The 20,885-nt window shown below is 37.7% G+C and overlaps 1 protein-coding gene across 13 annotated transcripts in view; it reads right to left on the bottom strand.

Annotated features, from left to right (window-relative positions):
* The window catches only part of tns1b (tensin 1b), a 164,234-nt gene extending 143,810 nt beyond the window's left edge, over positions 1–20,424 (bottom strand). For 12 of the 13 annotated variants that reach the window (XM_061692732.1, XM_061692752.1, XM_061692730.1 and 9 more), the window contains exon 1: positions 20,199–20,424. In XM_061692732.1, coding sequence (XP_061548716.1) covers positions 20,199–20,312 — 114 coding nt within the window. In that variant the 5' untranslated portion in view covers positions 20,313–20,424. Of the gene's footprint in view, positions 1–6,776; positions 6,903–20,198 lie in introns of those variants that run through there. The other variant, XM_061692740.1, reaches the window with a different exon arrangement.
* Positions 20,425–20,885: the final 461 nt, after the last annotated feature.

Raw genomic sequence — 20,885 nt, 5'->3', positions numbered from 1 at the left:
GCAGGAATTGTCATTTTATTAAAATAAACTATTTGTTGCATTAATTTAGACGTTTTTCCCGAGAATTGGTTCGTCAAAAATATTTTTTCCTTGTCATTTATTTAACCAAATAATGTGTTAATAGAGCTACTGCAGTTACTACAAGAAAAATATTAGTAACGATTGTTTTACATTGTTTTTAACATTTTTATTTTAAATATTTGTTCTATATTTTAAATAATTTATTATTTTGACATTATAGTGAATATTTTTTTTTAAATAGCCTATTACTAAGATTCCCTATTTTATATATTGAACATAGTTTCACTCCTTTTTTTGTTCTTTTTTTTAACCATATCTTCAAATGTCTGGCCCATCTTTATTTTTTAAATATTCTTATGAAATGTGGTCCTTGAGAACAAAACTTGCATCTATGGCACGGGCGGGCAGATAAATTTAAAATAGAGTTAGCATGCTTGACCTGTGCTCCACTGACATTTCCAAACTGTTGCATTCTTCTTTTGATGATGCTTTTCCAGGCTTTCACCTTACTCCCGTTGGTCTCCTCTTTAGCAGCTAAAATGTAAGCTCGATAGGGTTTAAATCTGGAAGATTGAGTCAGGCAGTTTAAAACCTTCCACTTCTTGGCGCTGTCGAAATCCTGTTGCTTTGGCAGTGTGTTTTGGGTCCTTGTTGCGTGATAAAGGATCTCCAAATTACTTCCTTTAATTGCCAGACAAAGTCTTTCTGTAGACGTCTGAGTTAATTTTGCTGCTGCCTTTTTAGTGATTAGTGAGCCCGTCACAGAATAATCTATGCAAGCCCAAGCCATGACATTACCTCGACTAAGTTTCACAGATGAGCTTGTACAGCATGTTTGGGATCATGAGCAGATCTTTTCTTTTTCAAAGCTTTAGCCTTTCAGTCACTCTGGTTCACCTTTGTCTCAATAGACCAAAAAACTAATCTCGGCTCTGTACTTATTGGCAAATTCCAGCCCGGCCTTCCTATTCTTCTTGCTAATAAGTGCTTTGCATCTTCTAGTGCAGCCTCTGTACTTTTGCTCACTTGCTAAACAGTTGTTTAGGGGTCTTTTTAAAAAAAAAAAAAATAATAATAATAATAATATTTTTTTTTTTACACCTCGCAAACTATTTCTGTTATCAAATGCTGTTTTTTATTTGTTTGTTTTGTTTTATTTTGGTCTGCCCGTTCGACGTCCGTTACCTGGTACACCAATGATTTATTTCGTCTTTAGGACATTCCAAATGGTTGCATTGGCTTGGGCCGCAAATGCTTGTTATTAATCATTGACCGCTCATTGGCTTTCATGTTGTTTACAGAGCTAACTAATGTAAGTAAAGTCAGAATCTGTAGACATTTAGCATTTAGATGGTTTGATTAATAAATGTCGATTTCTAATACTTATTATTTAGTTTATTTTTGTTTTCTGTTTTAACTACAGGTGCTATCTAATTATCAGATCAAGATGTAAATACTGTTAAACTCTTGTTTCATTTTCATCTCTCTGGACCCAAATATTTTCAGTCTTGAAATAAAGAAAGTGGCCACACTGCTCCAATACTGAAGCTTGATGCCTGGTAATTGTTCGGGATAGAGACAATATATATCCTCTGCCTTAGCCACAATGATCTTATAAGAGCCGGCAGGCATTGCATAGGGATAATGAAGAAATGAACTACAGTTTACATCTGTTCTTCAGTATTAAATCCAATGTGAAAACCGTAAGGCTGCTACTTGTCTTGGTTTTGTTCTTGAAATTATCATAAGTAGTCGAGAGGTTCCCATCGTTTCAGAGAGTTTTACGTTGAAGAAAAGGTTGGCAACCACTGAACTACAATGACAAGACACTCTACAATTACTAATTATATTTATGAATGTCAAATCTTGACCCTTTGTGTGAAATTTGGCCATTATGACTTTTGATTACAGCGTCAAAGAGAAGTACAAGAGGCTAACAATACCTTGTTTTGGCTTTTCCTGCGTTTCCAAAATGGGAAGATGCTGCAGAAGAACAATCTTGCCCAACTGAAGATCGTGGTGAGACACCAGTCTAGTCTGCCCATCCTCTCTGGAAAACCTCCTGACGTCTTCTACCGTATGACTGCAGCTCTTACTTCGCCTTCGACTCCCTTGCAGCTTTAGCCAGTTCCCTTCAAAACTAATAACCAGAGAAGTCACAGAGACACCCCCAGCATGGTGGTTGAGCCAATCAAAGAAATGGCAGATGCATGTCTGTTTTGGTGTCAGTGCCTACGTAGACTCCGAAGAAGTGGTTCTGCATTCGTTCCTTTTGCCTAGCATCCCCACAGCATCAATCCATCCATCCTCCCCCTTGCGGGATGCTGCAGGTCTTCCATTTGCAGCATTGGAAGAAGGAAAAAAAGACAAACGAAAGTGGGAGGCAGCGTGGGGAGTCGTAGGACAAGAAAGGAACTTAAAGAGATGAAAAAGGGGAGGGAAGGTTTTCAGGCTAATGACTCCTGTTGACACAAGACATATGTGTCCTCCTTCTTCATACTAAAACTCAATCAAATGACCAGATGACGATGCAATTTCCGGAGTTCAGTTCCCACTCAATTACTTAGTGTAATGTGTCTGTCCCTACGCCGTATGTGCACTGTCACTTAATGGCGACCAGTCCGGGATGTAGTCTGCCAGGATAGGCTCTAGCTCTCTGTGATCCTGAACAGGATAAATGCTATAGAATTTGGTTGGAAGCATGTGTAGCATTTCTTCGTACAAGTCTTAAGTACAGTAATAGACTAGCTGAGGAGTTCTAGTATGGGTTTAGGTCCAGGGACCCCTTACAGGGGAGACATTTTTCCAAGGACTCCTCTCATGATCCTAACTACCATGTGTACTCACTCCTAAATGCCACAGGAATGAAAATTTTCCCAGATAAATTTGCAATATTATGATATTAAAATCAGAGTTTCACAATGAAAGAGAATTAAATTTTACAAATGAATTTAAATTTCTTTGAAGTTGAATTTTGCCTTTTTTGGAAATTCTTTATTTCATTATTTTCGTATTACTACTCTTTTTTTCTGAAAAATATCCCATTATTCAATACAAAATTGGCTTATATACTCGAAAAAAATATGCCTTTTGTTCTAATTAAAACAACTTTTTTCATGCAGTGATGTCATAATCATATAACAGTGTTTAATTGGTCCAATGCTAAGGAATGAAGGGGTGATTGGTTTAATAGGTTTGATTGCAAATTATTTTGGGAACCTTGTTTTGAGAGCTACTGCGCGAGTCACCAAACTGCCCAAATAGCTCCCCACACTAGGCACAAATTAACTTTTATTAAGTTAAAATCAAGTACTTGGGTGGACGGAATATCCATCCATTTTCTATGGCGCTTGACTGCATCAGGGTCGCGGATGACCCAAAGCCTATCCCAGCTGATTTCGGGCGAGAGGCGGGGTACCCCTTCGACTCGTCACCAGCCAATCAACGGGCACATATAGACAAACAAGCAGTCACACTCACAACTATGACGCTTCAATGAACCCAATTGTTAGATGTGGGACGAACCCCCACACAAGCACATACATACATACAAACTTCATACAGATTCGATTCACAAGACCTCTCGACTGTGAGGCAGACATGCTAACCACTAGTATACTGTACTAAAAACAGAATATCTGAAGAACTAAAGAAACAATTCTGGTTCTGCAGACAGTGTGAGGCATGCCTCAAGTCTGTTGTTGACCTTCTGGGGCTATTGTTGCTTTGGAAAGCAATCAGGGAATTGGCTATTCTTGGTTTTACAGATATGTTCCGGTCACAGCTGGTGACAGCCAACCCGACACAAGCTTTCTCGCTCATAGGGTGCTTTTAATCAACGCGATGCGGTGCTGCTGCCTCTGCCTTCTCTATGTGCCCCACACTGTGATGAAATTCTGCTGAGCGTTCGCTTTATTCCCTACTTTCAATTTTAGGCTGATGCTACATGACATCAAGTTGACACTTTTCAGCAAGGCTTTACAGTCTGTCCCACAAGTCACTGCTTTGAATATTTTGAATACAAAATATATGCCACATCAGACTATTTTTAATCATATTACCGGCTGTCCTATTTACATCCCAGCCAAGTGGCTATGATTAATGTTACAATTGTCTCCCGCCCCTCCCACTATTGATCCAATGCACCCATTTTATTTCCCCCCCTTGGCCAGCGCAAGTGCGTGGCAGAAAGCCATCAGGGATTAAATCAAAGCTCATTACATTAGTGGTGCAAAGAGCATCAGCTCTGTCTTGAGTCAGCAGATGGGAGCCTTTTTTGTAGTCCATCGGTTTTTCAAATCTAATTGGTGACAAGCTCAGCATCACAGAAAAAACTATGATGCCAACTTTATGCAGATGAGAAGCATATTTAGCAGAAATTATGCTCTGATTTGCAAGCAAGCACGAGAGATGAGAACACTTTATGGTGGCAGTGATTTCAACTCAACTCACTTGACAACAAGCAGTAATTTGTCGGACAGGAAATAATTCCTCAAAAAAGGGGTTTGAAGCTGTTTAATGCAACTCCTGTTTGAAGTTTACTGTCAAACTAAACATACTAAAAAGTATTGCCCCCTCCTCAAATTCTTATATATTTGCATAATTGCCACACTTTAATGTTAAAGATGATCAATAAATTTTTAAATATCAGACAAATATAACTGAAGTGAATTTAACATGTTGTTTTTAAGTGGTGATTTCATTGATTAGGGGGAAAAATACTATTCACAGAGACCAGGCCCTGTGTGAAAAAGAAATGGCCTTTTTAAGGTCATGCCACTGCATTTCAATCTGATGCAATTCTGAACTTTGACCAGACCACTACAAAACCTTGATTTAGCTTTTTTAATATTCTCCCAAAAGTCTTGGGAATGTTTCAGATGTTGCTTTTTGTTTGTTTGTGTTCAAAAGTAAGATAATTCTTTATGTTCTTTTTGGTCAGCAGAGGTTTTCGCCCTTGGAACTCTGCCATGGATGCCATTTTTGCCCAGTCTCTTCCTTATTGTTGTTTCATGAACACTGACCTTAACTGAGGCAAGGGAGTCCTGCAGTTCTTTAGAAGTTGTCCTGAGTTCGTTTGTGGCCTCCTGGATGAGTCATTGCTGTTCTCTTGGGGTAATCTTTGTAGGCCAGCCACTCCTAGAAAGGTTCACCACTGTTGCATGTTTTCTACATGTGAGGATAATGACTCTCCCTATGGCTCGCTGGAGTCCTAAAGCTTTAGAAACGGCTTTTGTAACCCTTTCCAGACTGACAGATGGGAATTACTTTATTTCTCAACCGTTTTGGAATTTATTAGGATCATGTCATTTTGTTTTTAGATCTGACTTGATTTGACTTGATTGAACAGGTCTGGAGGTAATCAGGCTTGGGTGTGATCAATGAAAATTAACCAACTATTGTGATTAGCCACAATTAATTCATGATTTAACAAGGGAGTAATTACTTTTTCACACAGGCCCAGGTAACTGAATACAGGTAGGTTTTTTTTCCTTAATAAATGAAATCGCCATTTAAAAACAGCATTTCAAGTTCACTTGTGTTATATTTGTCGCATATTTACATTTTTGTTTTGATGATCTTAAAAATTAAAGTTATGCAAAAATATAAGAATTTGAAAATTGGGGCAATCATTTTTCACAGCACTGTAAACAAAACATATATATATATATATATATATATATATATATATATGTGTGTGTGTGTGTGTGTGTGTGTGTGTGTGTGTGTGTGTGTGTGTGTGTGTGTGTGTGTGTGTGTGTGTGTGTTCCTTGTGATCCAAGCAAATACCCTGACATTAAAAATTGCATTTTATTTTATCCATCCATCCATCCATTGTCTGTACCGCTTTATCCTCACAAGGGTCGCGGGCGTGCTGGAGCCGATCCGACGTCTCTTTGGGCGAGAGGCAGGGTAGATCCTGAACTGGTCACCAGCCAATTGCAGGGCACATATAAACAAACAACCATTCGCGCATACATTCACACCTAAGGGCAATTTAGAGTCTTCAATCAACCTACCATGCATGTTTTTGGGTTTGTGGGAATATTGCAATATTGGTCATTCGAACTGCTCTAAGTGCTAGAGGACTCTGCATCTTTTTGCACAATTGTTTTTTGTCAATGTCTTTATGTCTCCAAAGTGTTCTGTAAATTGACTGTCTGTTGTACTAGAGCGGCTCCAACTACCGGAGACAAATTCCTTGTGTGTTTTGGACATACTTGGCAAATAAAGATGATTCTGATTCTGGTTCTGATTCTGATTCTGAAACCAGAGTGCCTGGAGAAAACCCACGCAGGCACGGGGAGAACTTGTAAACTCCACACAGGCGGGGCCGGGATTTGAACCCCGGTCCTCAGAACTGTGAGGCAGATGTGCTAACCAGTCGTCCACCATGCCGCCTATTTTATTTTATTTTGATTTATATTTAGTTTTTTTGTGAATATTCTAAAACCCTGGAAATAAAATCAGTGAGTAACAATATTAATGTTTTTAACAAGACAGGACCAAGACCATCTTCATCATGTTTTACATTTATAACATTTTTAGTTTTTCTAGAGGTAGAAACTTTGGAAACGGGTCATTTTCACCCATACAACACAAAAGGAGAGTTAACATGACTAAACTAAATACAGTACATTTAAGGACTGACCACCAACAGAATGCAATCTGACTCCGGTAACCTTGTGAATGGAAGCAAAACGGTGACCACCCACAGGTAAAAAAATGACATCATAGACTTCAACAGCACTCACCAAAAAGAGGGACATTGCCGTCGTCTTTGAACACACCTGAAGCCGTATTTCCCTTTTTCTTTTACAGATCCAAAGTTGTCTTTCACTGGATGAGCTTTCCTGATACAATGTTCTTGTCTCTGTGACTTACAATGAGAAAAAAGAGCTGTAGTCTGGCCCTTATCCTGACATACTTCCTGAGCAGCATTGTTAGCCAGAGGAGCGGAAACACATGCACACAAATGCATACACACACATACACGCACACACACTATGGAAAGCCTGTGTCAGGAGAACAAAACATGGAAAGCAAAAATAAGTTTTTTTCTTCATCTTTTGGCCTGCACTGCTTTGGCCAACGTCAGTGTTGAAGTGGAGAACAGGCTGTATTTTCCCTTGGTCAAACTTAGAATCTGGTTGTTGGACTGTGGAGGGAACACAACTAAGGGACTCCAGATGCACATACTTGCATATAAAAGGAAAATGATCTGCAACTTCAATTTATAATTATTCTTGGCTGATATTCTGAAACCTCTATAACACAAGATGACAAACCATCAATTTTAACCACCAGATTCTTCAGGAATCTCTACTCTACGTCACTCCTATCCACCCTTAATTGCCGCGTTCCTCAAGGCTCTCTTTTAAGGCCATTGCTCTTTTCTTTAACACCTTACTCTTTGCTTATGTCATGACTCATGAGATATCAAACTTTTTGGATCAAGGGACCCCCTACAGGGGAGACACTTTTCAAAGGATCCTGTCATAATCCAAACGCCAATTAAAGATAACTACCACTTAATGCCATAGGAACTTCAAAAGTTATGAGGAAAAAGTGAAGAAAAGTTACTATAACAAATTAATATATTTGAAAGGAAAGAAGTTGTAATCTTACAAGAATAAAGTCATAAATTCTAAGGGGAAAAAAGAGATAAAGTAGCAGTACAATGATATTAAAATCTGTTTTTGACAAGGGAAGAAAGTCACAAGTGAATTTCAAAAATACAACTATTTTCTCATAATATAATGCCTTTTATTGATGCCTTTTATTCTGGAAAAGATGCCTTTATTCTCATCATATACCTTATCTTTGGGCCAATTAAAATCTCTCATATGATAGTGAGTTATCATCAAATAAATCTGCCATCTCTGCTTGAATAGTCTTATTTTTTGTATTTTTGCACAAAAGACAATCCAGTAAGATAGTCCTATTTGTTTTCCAAAATAATGCTTTTTTTTTTTTAGACTATAGTCCTATTTCTAAAGATTACAAGCCATAATATTATAAGAGTAAATTTGTACTTTTTAAATTCATTTGTTAAAATGAGGCTTTCTTGCCTCATTAAATATCCATCCATCCATCCATTTTCTTCCGCTTATCCGAGGTCGGGTCGCGGGGGCATTGACTAAATACACCTTATGCATTGGTTATGTAATCCATTGGCAAGGCAACATCCATTAAATTCAGTGCTACCTCCCCTAAATTCAAAATAGAGTCCTGTATATACTTTTCTCCAGGCACTCCGGTTTCCTCCCACATCCCCAAAACATGCATGGTAGGTTAATTGAAGACTCTAAATTGCCTCTAGGTGTGAATGTGAGTGCGAATGGTTGTTTGTTTGTTTGTATGTGCCCTGCGATTGGCTGGCAACCGGTTCAGGGTGTACCCCACCTCCTGCCCGAAGATAGCTGAGATAGGCTCCAGCACGCCCACGACCCTTGTGAGGATAAGCGGCTCAGAAAATGGACGGACGGATGGACGGACTTTCTGGAGGGCATCAACTTATCCAAGAATGGAATTTTTGAAAGTGCTTCTATTCTGGTAAAAGTGTCTGTTTTTAGTGGTCCCCAATCTGATCCTCCCAAAATTCGATCAATGGCGTCATAAACTCTGGCTCAGTTCCACCCCCGGAAAGCAAAGAAATTTGCCCCCAACAGCAGCTTGACTGATCACCATGAAATTTGGTGGCCATGTCTATCATAACAGGACACACAAAAAAGTCTCATGCCCGAAATTCGATTGGAAATCAGCCATTTCGGTTTAAAGCATACATTTTAGGCAAATTCCAAGGGCCCAAATGAGCCCCAATCGGAAACAGTTGTCCTCGACAGATTGGTGATGCTCAATCATAAAATCTTTGCTGGCACCATCAAATTTGGGCAGTCAACAGTGCCAAATTTTCAAGATCATTTCCAGAATTCATCATGAGAAAGGGGGTGCAAGGGCCCATTCATCGGTGCTTGCTTGAATTATTAGTATTATTATCTTATGAATGAATGTTCTTTCATGTGCAATAAAGGTTTCAAAAACAGCTAGAGCCACACATACTGAGAATGTGATCGTCCATATGGTGAAATAGTAACCTGTGTGTATAAACACTGTGAAGCCGCAAGCGAAACCCACTCAGACTTCATTCTCCACAAAGCCCACTAAAGCCTCCCTCCACTGCATCAAAGTGCTTGTTGTGTGCTTAGGTTTTAACATGGGGGGATGACTTTCTGTGGGATTGTTATCACTCCTTTAAGTGCTAAGCCATGAGGGAGGCCTCTGTGATGACTGTTGCCAACAGGAGTGGTCTGAAGTCTCCACGCTATCCGTGTGACACTCCCCGCCGCCCAGTGTGATAAGGTTGGAAAAATGGAAGGCCGATGTTGCATTAGCCCAACCTCGTCATTGGCGACTGAAGGTAACAAACACATTGTCAGACAGGGGAGGCTGGATGTGTAAAAAAAATAATCTATAAATTAAAAAATGACACCTCTGACAAATAAAAAGGCAGCCTGCCCCCTGCTGGCCTCTCTTTAGCATGAACGTACAGTAAACCCTCATGAAAAACTTTATAGTGATAGTTTGAACCACCGATGATCTCCAAAAAACTTATTATTTCAAACTCAACTTACATTTTCTTTAAAAATACTTGATTTAAGAAAGGAAAAATGGACCTGGACATGCAACCCAGGCTAAACTTAAATCCTCCCCAACATACAAGGGTGTTTGTCTCTCGGTTGACATGCATCACTTCAAAAAGCAAAACTTGAGCTTTGAAAAAACAAGGAAAATGAAATGAGGACTATGTTACTTAATTTAAGATAAATTATCTGCCAATAAAACAGGAAGATTTTACTTGGTAAGTAAATGTACTGTAGCTAATTTCAACCTTCCCCCCAATGATGTATTTAAACTATTATTAGGCTGCGACTGTATTTCTTATTTTAAAATTGTACTTACTCATAAGCAGTAATAAAATCCCAATAACAATTTATAATACCGTATTAGGATTCTAAGAGAGAAAAATCCTTGCTTACTCAGTTGTCTATCTAAAGAATATAAATATTCAAATATATATATATATATTATATTAATAATATTATTATATTATAATAAATATAATATGTACCCTGCCTCTAGCCCAGAGTCAGCTGGAATAGGCTCCAGCACACCCACGACCCTAGTGAGGATAACCGGTACGGTTTACCGGTAACCGGTAAAAATATTTTGCTTTACTTAGATTTTGATTGCGTGTTTACTATTAGCCAGGCTGTTGGCATTCCATCCAAATAGACACTTAACACAAGCATAGCAAAATTGCAATGGTTCTCAAACTGGGGTCCCTGGAGCCCTGAGGATCCACTGGCCGTAGCTTGAGGGTCCACAAAATAATTTACAATACAATTGTATGTTGTAAAAAGTGTATACATACGCATGAGGACAGTGATGTGTAATTGGCGTGAGTATTTTGAAGGGTCCTTGGAAAAAATGTCTCGCCTGTAAGAGGTTCTTGTACCCAAAATGTTTAAGAACCACTGGCAGATTGTGTATGCCAAAGTTCTATTTTTGCAAAAATGTTCAACTGGTGTTAGCGTGAAGGAAAGGACCCCTCAATTGAGATAATCCATTTTGTTATTTCTACAGCCTGGGAACGTCTTTCTGGAAACAACAAAAGTGCATTTAAAGGATTTTGTGTCTGAGGCTCTAAGACTTCTGCAATTTAACCAAAACTCCAGTTCATCATTGTTTAAAAAAAAAAAAAAAAAAATCTTCACGACAGCAGAGCCATAATTATACTGCAGTTCAAGTCAGAATCCTACTACCTGAGGCCAGGGTAGAGCTACTTTGCAAAAATCTTTTCATTTTCATTCAACCCTTCTGTTATATTGTGGGTCAAATGGACCTGTGTTATTCATTGATTTATTATTTAAATAAATCTACTGGACTTTCATATTTTTGACTCCTGGTAAAACAGATGTCAGGAGCTGGCTAACTTTCTACCAAAGTATAAGCCCTGGAATTCACTCAAAAAGGCTGCTTTAAAACAAAACGGCTGACCTCCTTTTTAATTTCATGCATGGGTCCTTGAGACTTTTTTATGCATCCTGTTATGATAGACATGTTCATCCAGTTGCGTGTCGATCGGTGACACTACTGCTGGGGCTGATTTTTTTCTAACTCCCAAATGAAGTAAGAGGCCTGTAATTCGCCCAAAATAGCCAACTTCAATTTCAACCGTGGGTCCTTGAGACTTTTTCCATGCATCCTGTCAACCCAAGTCAGCCCAGTTTCGTGTTGATTAGTAAAACTGGTGTCTAGGCTGATTTTCTTTCCAAGTTTATAACATTGTAGCTTATATAAACTCTGGAATTCGCCAGAAAAGGCTCCTTCAAACTAAAATGGCTGACTTTTTGTTCAATTCCCTTCATGGGTCCTTGAGACTTTTTCATGCGTCCGGTCCTGATAGACGTGCACCCAATTATTTGTCGATTGGAAAAACAGGTGTCTTTTTTCTACAGTGCCCTGAAAAAGTAATGGCCCCCTTCTCAAATTCTTATATTTTTGCATAATTTTCCCCCACTTGAATGTTTAAGATCATCAAACAAATGTAAATATACAAATATAACCCAAGTGAACTTGAAATTCTGTTTTTAAATGGTGATTTCATTTATTAAGGAAAACAAATATTCAAAGTTACGAAGTTTCTTTATAACAAAGTTTAAGTCCTAGAATTTGCCAGAAATGGCTGCTTTGAACCAAAATGCCCGACTTCCTGTTCAATTTCATTCATGGGTCCCATCCATCCATCCATTTTCTGAGCCGCTTCTCCTCACGAGGGTCGCGGGCGTGCTGGAGCCTATCCCAGCCGTCATCGGGCAGGAGGCGGGGTACACCCTGAACTGGTTGCCAGCCAATCGCAGGGCACATAGAAACAAACGACCATTCGCACTCACAGTCATGCCTACGGGCGATTTAGAGTCTCCAATTAATGCATGTTTTTGGGACGTGGGAGGAAACCGGAGTGCCCGGAGAAAACCCACGCAGGCACGGGGAGAACATGCAAACTCCGCACAGGCGGGGCCGGGGATTGAACCCGGGTCCTCAGAACTGTGAGGCTGACGCTCTAACCAGTCGGCCACCGTGCCGCCATTCATGGGTCGTTGAGACATTTTCATGCGTCCTGTCATGTTGGACATGTCCACCCAATTTTTTGTTGATTGCTACAACTGGTGTTTTTTTTTACAGTAACTTTATAACAAAGAATGAGCCCTAGAACTTGCTTAAAATGTTTTTGTTTTTTTTTAAACAAAATGACTGACTTTCTGCTCAATATCATGCAAGTGTCCTTGAGCCTTTTTATGCATCCTGTCATGATCGACTCACCCAGTTTTGTGTTGTGATTACTTTTCCAATTTCCGACTTCTAATTTCTCCAAAATGTCCACTTTAAACCAAAATGTTCCACTTTCTGTCCAAAAAATGGCATGGGTCCTTGAGACTTTTTCTTGCGTCCTGTTATGATAGACATGTCCAACAAATTTCATGTCAATCTCCGAAACTGTTGTCAGGGGCTAATTTTTTTCTAACTTTACTGATGGAACGACTAGGTCGCTTTTGGGGAGTCATCTTTGGGACCCCGGCAGCACGGTGGGTGACTGGTTACCACATCTGCTTCACAGTTCTGAGGACCGGGGTTCAAATCCGGCCTCGCCTGTGTGGAGTTTGCATGATCTCCCCGTGTCTGTTTGGGTTTTCTCCGGGTACTGCGCTTTCCTCCCACATCCCAAAAGCATGTACGGTAGGTTAATTGTAGACTCTAAATTGGCTTTTGAAGCATGTTGGTTCCCACAAAAATACTATTTATTCATCAGAAGAATAATAACAAATAATTCTAAACATGGTTAAAAGTAGCTTTTCCGTACTTGTACTGCTTTTATTAATACGTATAATCAACATTAACAACACACAGTGTTCGTTATTGAAATGGTTATTAATGGAGTTAATATGAGTTATCAACCATTTTTCCAGGGATTTATTTATTTATTTTCATTTTCAGACACTTTTTCATCACTAAAAATTCCCAATGTGAAATTGACTTCCAGAATGATTATTGCCGTTGGTGAGAAATTAATGTAAGTATGTAGAGTGTTAAACTCCAAGTGAGTGTATACAGTATGTGATGTCAATTTATGTGCGTGCATACCAATGATTCTTTCAAGCGCGTGCAACACATGTCCGGGATCAAGACCGGCGAGTGTAATTTAATTAAAAATTCCTCTGCCCAACACGCCCAGCCAACCAGGATCACGACACGAACGTGGAGCATGTGCCACTCTTTTTTTTTTTTTTTTTTTTAATGGAAGGCTATTAAGTTTCTACTCTTCTTCTACTCTCTAATAATAACAGCATAGGAAGACTTTCAAAGAACAATGGAGTGCCCATACATGCACGTGTTTTTCAAATAGTTGTAGAACCTTACCTAAAAAATATTGATGTTTTATCTTGCAAATACTGTGTATGAATTTCTTTCTGGAAAATACAGTTTATTCCCCCCCCCCCCCAAAAAAAATATTTTTTTCTTGAAAAGATACTATGGACTTTTTTCTCTGAATATTACATTGATATCAAAAATAAATTATTTGAATCTTGGAAATAGGCAACATTTTATCTCGAAAACGTACAACTTTAATTCATGTAGGATTACAAATTTAATCTTCAAAATGTACAACATTTTTTAAATCGTGATTTTCTTTCTGAAAATATCCAAAATTGGATTTGGAAAATATGCAACTGTTTATTTCGAAAAGATGACTTTTATTCTCAAACTATACAGCACTTTATTGAAAATGTCTTCAATCTCGAAAATATTCGACTATTATTCTCCAAGTGTACTACTTTGTTTTCTTGAAAATACACTATTCTCATAATATTACGTCAATCTCGAAAATGTACAGCTTTAATCTCAGAAATGTTCTACTTTATTCTCTAAAAAAATGACTTTTCATCTCAACAATATAAAACCTTTTTTATGAAAAATGTGTCTTATCTTGAAAAAACACGACATTTTATCCAAAGAAATTACTATTGTATTTTTTATCTCTATGATTTTTTAGTATACACAAATTTGTATCTACATAAATCATAACTTTATCCAATCTCAAAAGTATTCTAATTTTTTTTTTTTATATATAAAACTATATAGCTCTAAAAGCTTTACAACTTAAAATTAAAACATACATTTTTTGTCTTGTAAAATTATGACTTGTTTCCCCAAAAATATATAATGGGAATGTTAAAATATTCAACCTTTTACCAAAAATAAAGAACAACTTTAGTGCCACAATGTTAAGACTTTGATCTGAAAATATAGAGCTTTTTACCTCGAAAATGTCAACCTTTGTTTCCTCAAAGTATGCAAATTTATTCTCTTACTACAACTTAAATCTCAAAACTATACATAACTTTCTTCTCACAATATTATGACATGAATCTCGAAAATATAAAACTTACTTCTTGAAAATATGACCTTTTATTCAAGAAATATCTGACATTTTGCTTAAAATAAAAAAAATTCTTGAAAATATACAATTTAAATCTACAAAATATATATATTTTTTAATCTGAAAAAATTACAACTTTAACTCCTAAAATTACTTTACTTTTTTTCTCAAAAGCATACCACTCTTGTAATAGTTCTTTATCTGGGTGACAATATTGAACATGAAACATGCTCATAGAATAACGTTCAACTAATTTTTACAGTCTACTGTGAAACCACATTCCAGTTCAAATACCTACGAAAGTATCCTTTAAAAAACAGTCACTGCAAACTGGCAACAACGATGTGCCTCAGCTTGTTACGAGCACTGGTGCAAAACAAGGCGAGAGGGGCGGGGAGGTGGAGGGTAACTGGGGTCTTTCTTCCTGTGTGTATTCAGAGTAAATGCAGCATGTCAAAGGGGGGATTTATTACGTCCCAAAAGGAAAACATTACGCCCACGATGAAAACATGATTGGGCGACCTGGGTAGCTCAGCCTAACTTCTGATCCACTGTCACAGTAATTACCCCCGGACCCCCAACTATCCACAAAAGCCCAAAAAAGAATGCCGCCTCCGAGAGCCAAGTCTCTCACAAGTGGCGAGAATGGCCCCAAAGACCCCCAGAGCGAGACTTTGCGGCATCTCCGCCTCGTTGACAGCAGAAGTCCGCTCGGTCTTGCCAAGTATTGGGGAACTCGACACACATTGGCGGGAATAGAAACAAAAGTGCATAAAAGGCACATTCATAAATTCACATAATGCCATAGAATAGTATGCGGTTGGTCGGTAGGCCTAAAGTGACTGGATTATGTTACACTGTTGCCACAAGGACCAAACAAAGAGTGCAAGCGAGGACTCGGCCATTAAGAATTGCTTCTCAAACTGGGCTTCCCTGCTAAAGCTGCTGACCACAGATAAGGGGGAGAAAATGGATGGATGGATGTTGATTATTTCAAAAATATATACCTAAAAAAAGATTCATTGAAAAGTGATTTTAAAATAATGGAAAAATAGTTATGTTGTTATAATTCATTTGAAGAATGTAAACAATGCATAAATATTAATTTAGAAAATGATTGTATATTTCAAAAGGATTAATACAAAAATAATTACAAATATATAAACAGTAAAAAAAAAAAAAAAAAAACGTTATTTGAAGTCTGTAAATTGCAAATGAGTTTTCGGTAGCCTAACCTGGATAAATAATGGTTAAATAAATAAATAAAAAATTGATCCCAAAACAATTTTAAAGTCAATATTTACACTTGTAATTTCTTCGAAAAATATATACGGTGCAAAAATATGAATTCATACCAAATACATAGAATAATGGAAAAATATCAACAACATTAATTAAAAACATTAATTAGAACAATATATACTTGAAAAAATATTAAAAGAGAAATAAGAAACATGCTAAAAATATATTTTTAAAATAATGTTTGTTTTATTTTGGTACAAAAAATAAACCCGATGTAATGATTATTATTATACAATTACAAATACTTCCAAAAACATTTTATAATAATACAATAAAGTAATTTAAAATATGCAATGAAAAATTAATAATTAAAATATATATACTTAAAAGTATTTTTAAAAATACTTAAGAAAATATGCAATTATTTTGTTATTAATTTGCATATTACCTGTACTTAAAAGTAGAAAAAATAAGGTCAGCAGACAGGTTTTATCCTCATGTTTTTAGCTTTTACCAGAAATTAGAAAAATACATACTGTACTTTAAGATTAAATAAAAGAATTATTAAAACAGTATGCACTTCAAAATATATTAACATATAAACATAATGAGAAAACAATACTGTAATTAGACAAAATATATAATTTTTAAAATATCCATCCATCCATCCATTTTCTGAGCCGCTTCTCCTCACTAGGGTCGCGGGCGTGCTGGAGCCTATCCCAGCTGTCATCGGGCAGGAGGCGGGGTACACCCTGAACTGGTTGCCAGCCAATCGCAGGGCACATAGGAACCAACAACCATTCGCGCTCACAGTCATGCCTACGGGCAATTTAGAGTCTCCAATTCATGCAAGTTTTTGGGATGTGGGAGGAAACCGGAGCGCCCGGAGAAAACCCACGCAGGCACGGGGAGAACATGCAAACTCCACACAGGCGGGGCCGGGGATTGAACCCGAGTCCTCAGAACTGTGAGGCTGACGCTCTAACCAGTCATCCACCGTGCCGCCATTTTTAAAATATATTCAACATCATATAATAAATAAATGTTATTAAAAAAATTCTAAAATCAATTCGGAAGAAAATATACTTAAAAGAAAGAAAATGACAAAAATAAGGTCAGCAGAGAACATTTCAACATAAAAAAATGTTTTGTTTTGTTTTGTTTTACTTAAAATGGGTCAATTTGACCCACAACATAATAGGAGGGTTAAATTAAAGACAAACATCTACACCACAATCCTATTTTTGATTATTTGAATATATACAGTAGAGGTAAAATCCTGAAAATGTCACAACTGTAAATCAGTATTGACCAAAACAACGTCCTCCAGAGGTTTACAGGGTGGAAAATGACAGAAGTCATGTTTGCTCAAGCATCACAAGCACCCAGTGGACACCACAAAGAATACACAGAGGGTCTTGTTCTGGCGGCCTGACGTGAGGGTTCGTGCCGGCAGGTAGGAGTCAAATGATAGGCCGTCCTCACAGACTCAGCACAGAGGACGCACTGTTTGCCCAAAGAGCCAAAGCATCCACTGGAATGCGTGATGGGACCACAAGGAACTCTCATTTCAACCCATACCTTTTATCACCTCGCACTCGCGTACCCCTCCCCACCCCTCCACCCCCCAAAAATAAATAAATAAATGACATTTCCACAAGGCCTTCGATCCAACTTCAATACAGTGGTGCTTTGACTTTTATTCGTATTCGTGCGAAAATTTCAAATCATCTTTCAACGGGCACTGTGCTGCTCATTCTGGTCTGCATGCTTTGGCCACCAGAGGGCAATGTAATACATACAGAGACGTAGATTTGATAATAAAACACAGAAGAAGACAATCTCAACTAAACTGTAATAATTTGGGTAGTTTTTCACAAATCACAGTGGCTAAACTTAACTCATCTGCAGCGCTGTCAATATTACAATAATTGCCTTGTTAGCCATCATTTTATGGTGCGGGTCAAACTGAGCCATTTCACGTTGAGAATTGTTTTTGTTATTATTATTAAAATGTAACAAAAATCGAAATTTTCTGAGTTAACTCTTATTATAGCCCACACTACTGGATAAACTCAGGATCACCACCCGCCGCGCCAGATTTACGCAGGTCACGAAAACAGAGCCACGATGTGCAGAACTGACAGCGACAACAGCAAGAGCCAAACACTCTAACCAGTAGCAGTAGCGCTGCTGTCAGTGTCAACCGAACTGAGATTTTAACGATATATCTAGCTTGGGAAATGAGATTATTATTTTCAAATTCACACTTTTATTGATGATAAAGTAAGAAACATTCATATTCAAAATAAAAAAAATTAAAAAACTAATAATAATAATAAATGTGCAGTCAACGGCTGTGGAGGACCCCATGACTGGGTTGCCCTAAATACGCCCCTGATAATGCCACACAGCCTTCAGGTGAATTGAACTTTTTTTTTGTTTTTCCCAAGGTGAATTGAACTGATTTTACATTATTGCCAAAGAAAGAATCAGTGCCAGGTGGAGTCAACAAAATCCTTTGCAATCAACAGAAATTTCACTAACATATACAGTGGTACGGAAAGTATTCAGACCCCCTTAAAAATGTCACTCTTTTTTATATTGCAGCCATTTGCTAAAATCATTTAAGTTCATTTTTTCCCCACATAAATGTACACACAGCACCCCATATTGACAGGGGGAAAAAAATAATTGTTGACATTTTTGCAGATTTATTAAAAAAGAAAAACTGAAATATCACACAGCCATAAGAATTCAGAACCTTTGCTCAGTATTTAGTAGAAGCCCCCTTTTGAGCTAATACAGGCATGAGTCTTTTGGGGAATAATGCAACAAGTTTTTCACACTTGGATTTGGGGATCACCTGTCATTCCTCCTTGCAGATCCTCTCCAGTTCTGTCAGGTTGGATGGTGAACGTTGGTGGACTGCCATTTGCAGGTCTCTCCAGAGATGCTCAATTGGGTTTAAGTCAAGGCTCTGGCTGGGCCATTCAAGAACAGTCACGCAGTTGTTCTGAAGCCACTCCTTTGTTATTTTAGCTGTGTGCTTAGAGTCATTGTCTTGTTTGAAGGTGAACTTTCGGCCCAGTCTGAGTTCCTGAGCACTTTGGAGAAGGTTTTCGTCCAGGATATCCCTGTACTTGGCCGCATTCATCTTTCCTTCGATTGCAACTAGTCGTCCTGTCCCTGTCCCCACAAAATGAACTTAAATGATTTTAACAGATGGCTGCAATATAACAAAGAGTGAAAAATTTAAGGGGGTCTGAAAACTTTCCGTACCCACTAATGAAGCATAATATTACCATTAAGCTAAGTCATTCAGTAGCCTAAAGTGGGTTTTTTTTAGGAGCCCCTGGGGATTTATATTGAGTCACTGCACAATAGATCAGCACCAATGAGCCATGTCTTTTAATTATTTTACGTAAGACTTCAAGCATGACTGAACTTGGACTTTTCATCATCATTATCATGACCCCCAAGCAGTCATTATGGTGAATGGTTTGCTTCAGCTTCTCAGACAGACAGACAGTGCACTTGCTAATGTCAAACTGGGCAGGGACCCTAGGAAAATATTATTTGCGGTATTGAAGGGGTGGGGGCCTCAGTGACGTTCATACCAGCCAAGGAATCCTCCTATTTAGTTTGCTTATTTGGTACACCAAAAATGTGCATGGGTCAGTTTGACAAGCTCTATGTTTGTGTGTATGTTTAATCATCTCAAAAATCCTTTGTGTGATGAATTTGGGCAAAAGTAGTTTCAAAAAGAAAGAAAAAAAAAAGAAAAAAAAACAAGGGCCCTCCTTAAAATTATTTATCAATATTTTTATATATTTATTTATCATTATTTGATTGTTTACCAATCAAAATGAGTTTTTTTTAAATTGTGATATTTAGACTAAAAAAAGAAAACAACAAAGCCCTAAAAAAAGGAATATTCTTTACATTTTAATTACATTTTTTCAGGGTAGAGTCCGCACTCTGGAATGACTTTTTAACTCTTGTAACCTTTTTTTTTTTAAAACACGTTTAACAAGTTTTAATGGTCAAGCAACTTCAAAATGGGTCAGTTTGACAAACTATTTGTTTCACTGTCCCAAATTTGTTTGTGTGTTTCATTTGGGATAAATACAATAAACAACAAAATAACAAGGCTAACATTGAAAAAAATTACATTTTAAAAATATTTTTCTTAGTGTTTTAAAACATTCAACATACAACAGATTTTAAACCTAAATGTTTGTTAAATTTGGGTTTAAAAAATACAATAAAACGAATAAAAGAACACGACAGCCCTGAAAACACCATTTACGTTAAGTTTTTTTCTCTTTACATTAAAACTGGTCAATTTGACATAAGAGGAGGATTATGAGTTGTACATTCTTTACAAAAAATAATAATAATAACTGGAGGTTACTGAATGACTCACCTTGAGGAGGCTGCCGTCTTTCCTCTTCTTCTTGTCCTCCTCCTCCGCATGCTGGTAAATGGGCATTGGTAGGAAGTCTTCTTCACAGCAGATGAAGCTCACGGTGCATCCCATCCGAGCAGAAAGGCGGCCAATCCATTCAGCGCCCACCCGTGTGCTGTGACATGGCTGGAGAACTTCCTCAGCGTGGAGAATGCAACGCTTGCAACGCCAAAAAGGGAAAAGTGCACACTTTGGATGGCCAACAGGTAGTCTGTCTCTCTTGCTCTCTCCTCTCTTGCTCTCTCACTCCGCATGTTCTCCTCTGGAGTTGTTTCTGCCCCCTGCTGGTTACTTTTAGAGCGCACACTGAAAAAAAATTTCATTGTCGGTTTCCACGTGATTAAAATGTGGTAAACTAACATATATACATCGAAATAATGTATGATAGTTTAACACATTTTAGTCAAGTGCAACCGATGTACATGTTTGAATTAAGTTAAATTCAAAGGATTTTTTTGTTTCAAAGAATTTTTCCAAGGATGCCCCCATAATCCGAAAGCTAGTTAAACATAACTACCATGTGTACCCCTAAATGCCATCAGTATTTTTAAAAAAGTGACCCATTTTCGAAAAAAGTACAAATGCTTTGATAACAAATTCAGCTTTTTTTTTTTTTTTTTTTTTACAAAACCAAAAATCCATTTT

The sequence above is a fragment of the Phycodurus eques genome, chromosome 12 (genome assembly GCF_024500275.1).
Source record: "Phycodurus eques isolate BA_2022a chromosome 12, UOR_Pequ_1.1, whole genome shotgun sequence".
Classification (NCBI taxonomy): domain Eukaryota; kingdom Metazoa; phylum Chordata; class Actinopteri; order Syngnathiformes; family Syngnathidae; genus Phycodurus; species Phycodurus eques.
This window is presented reverse-complemented; position numbering and strand designations above follow the sequence as displayed.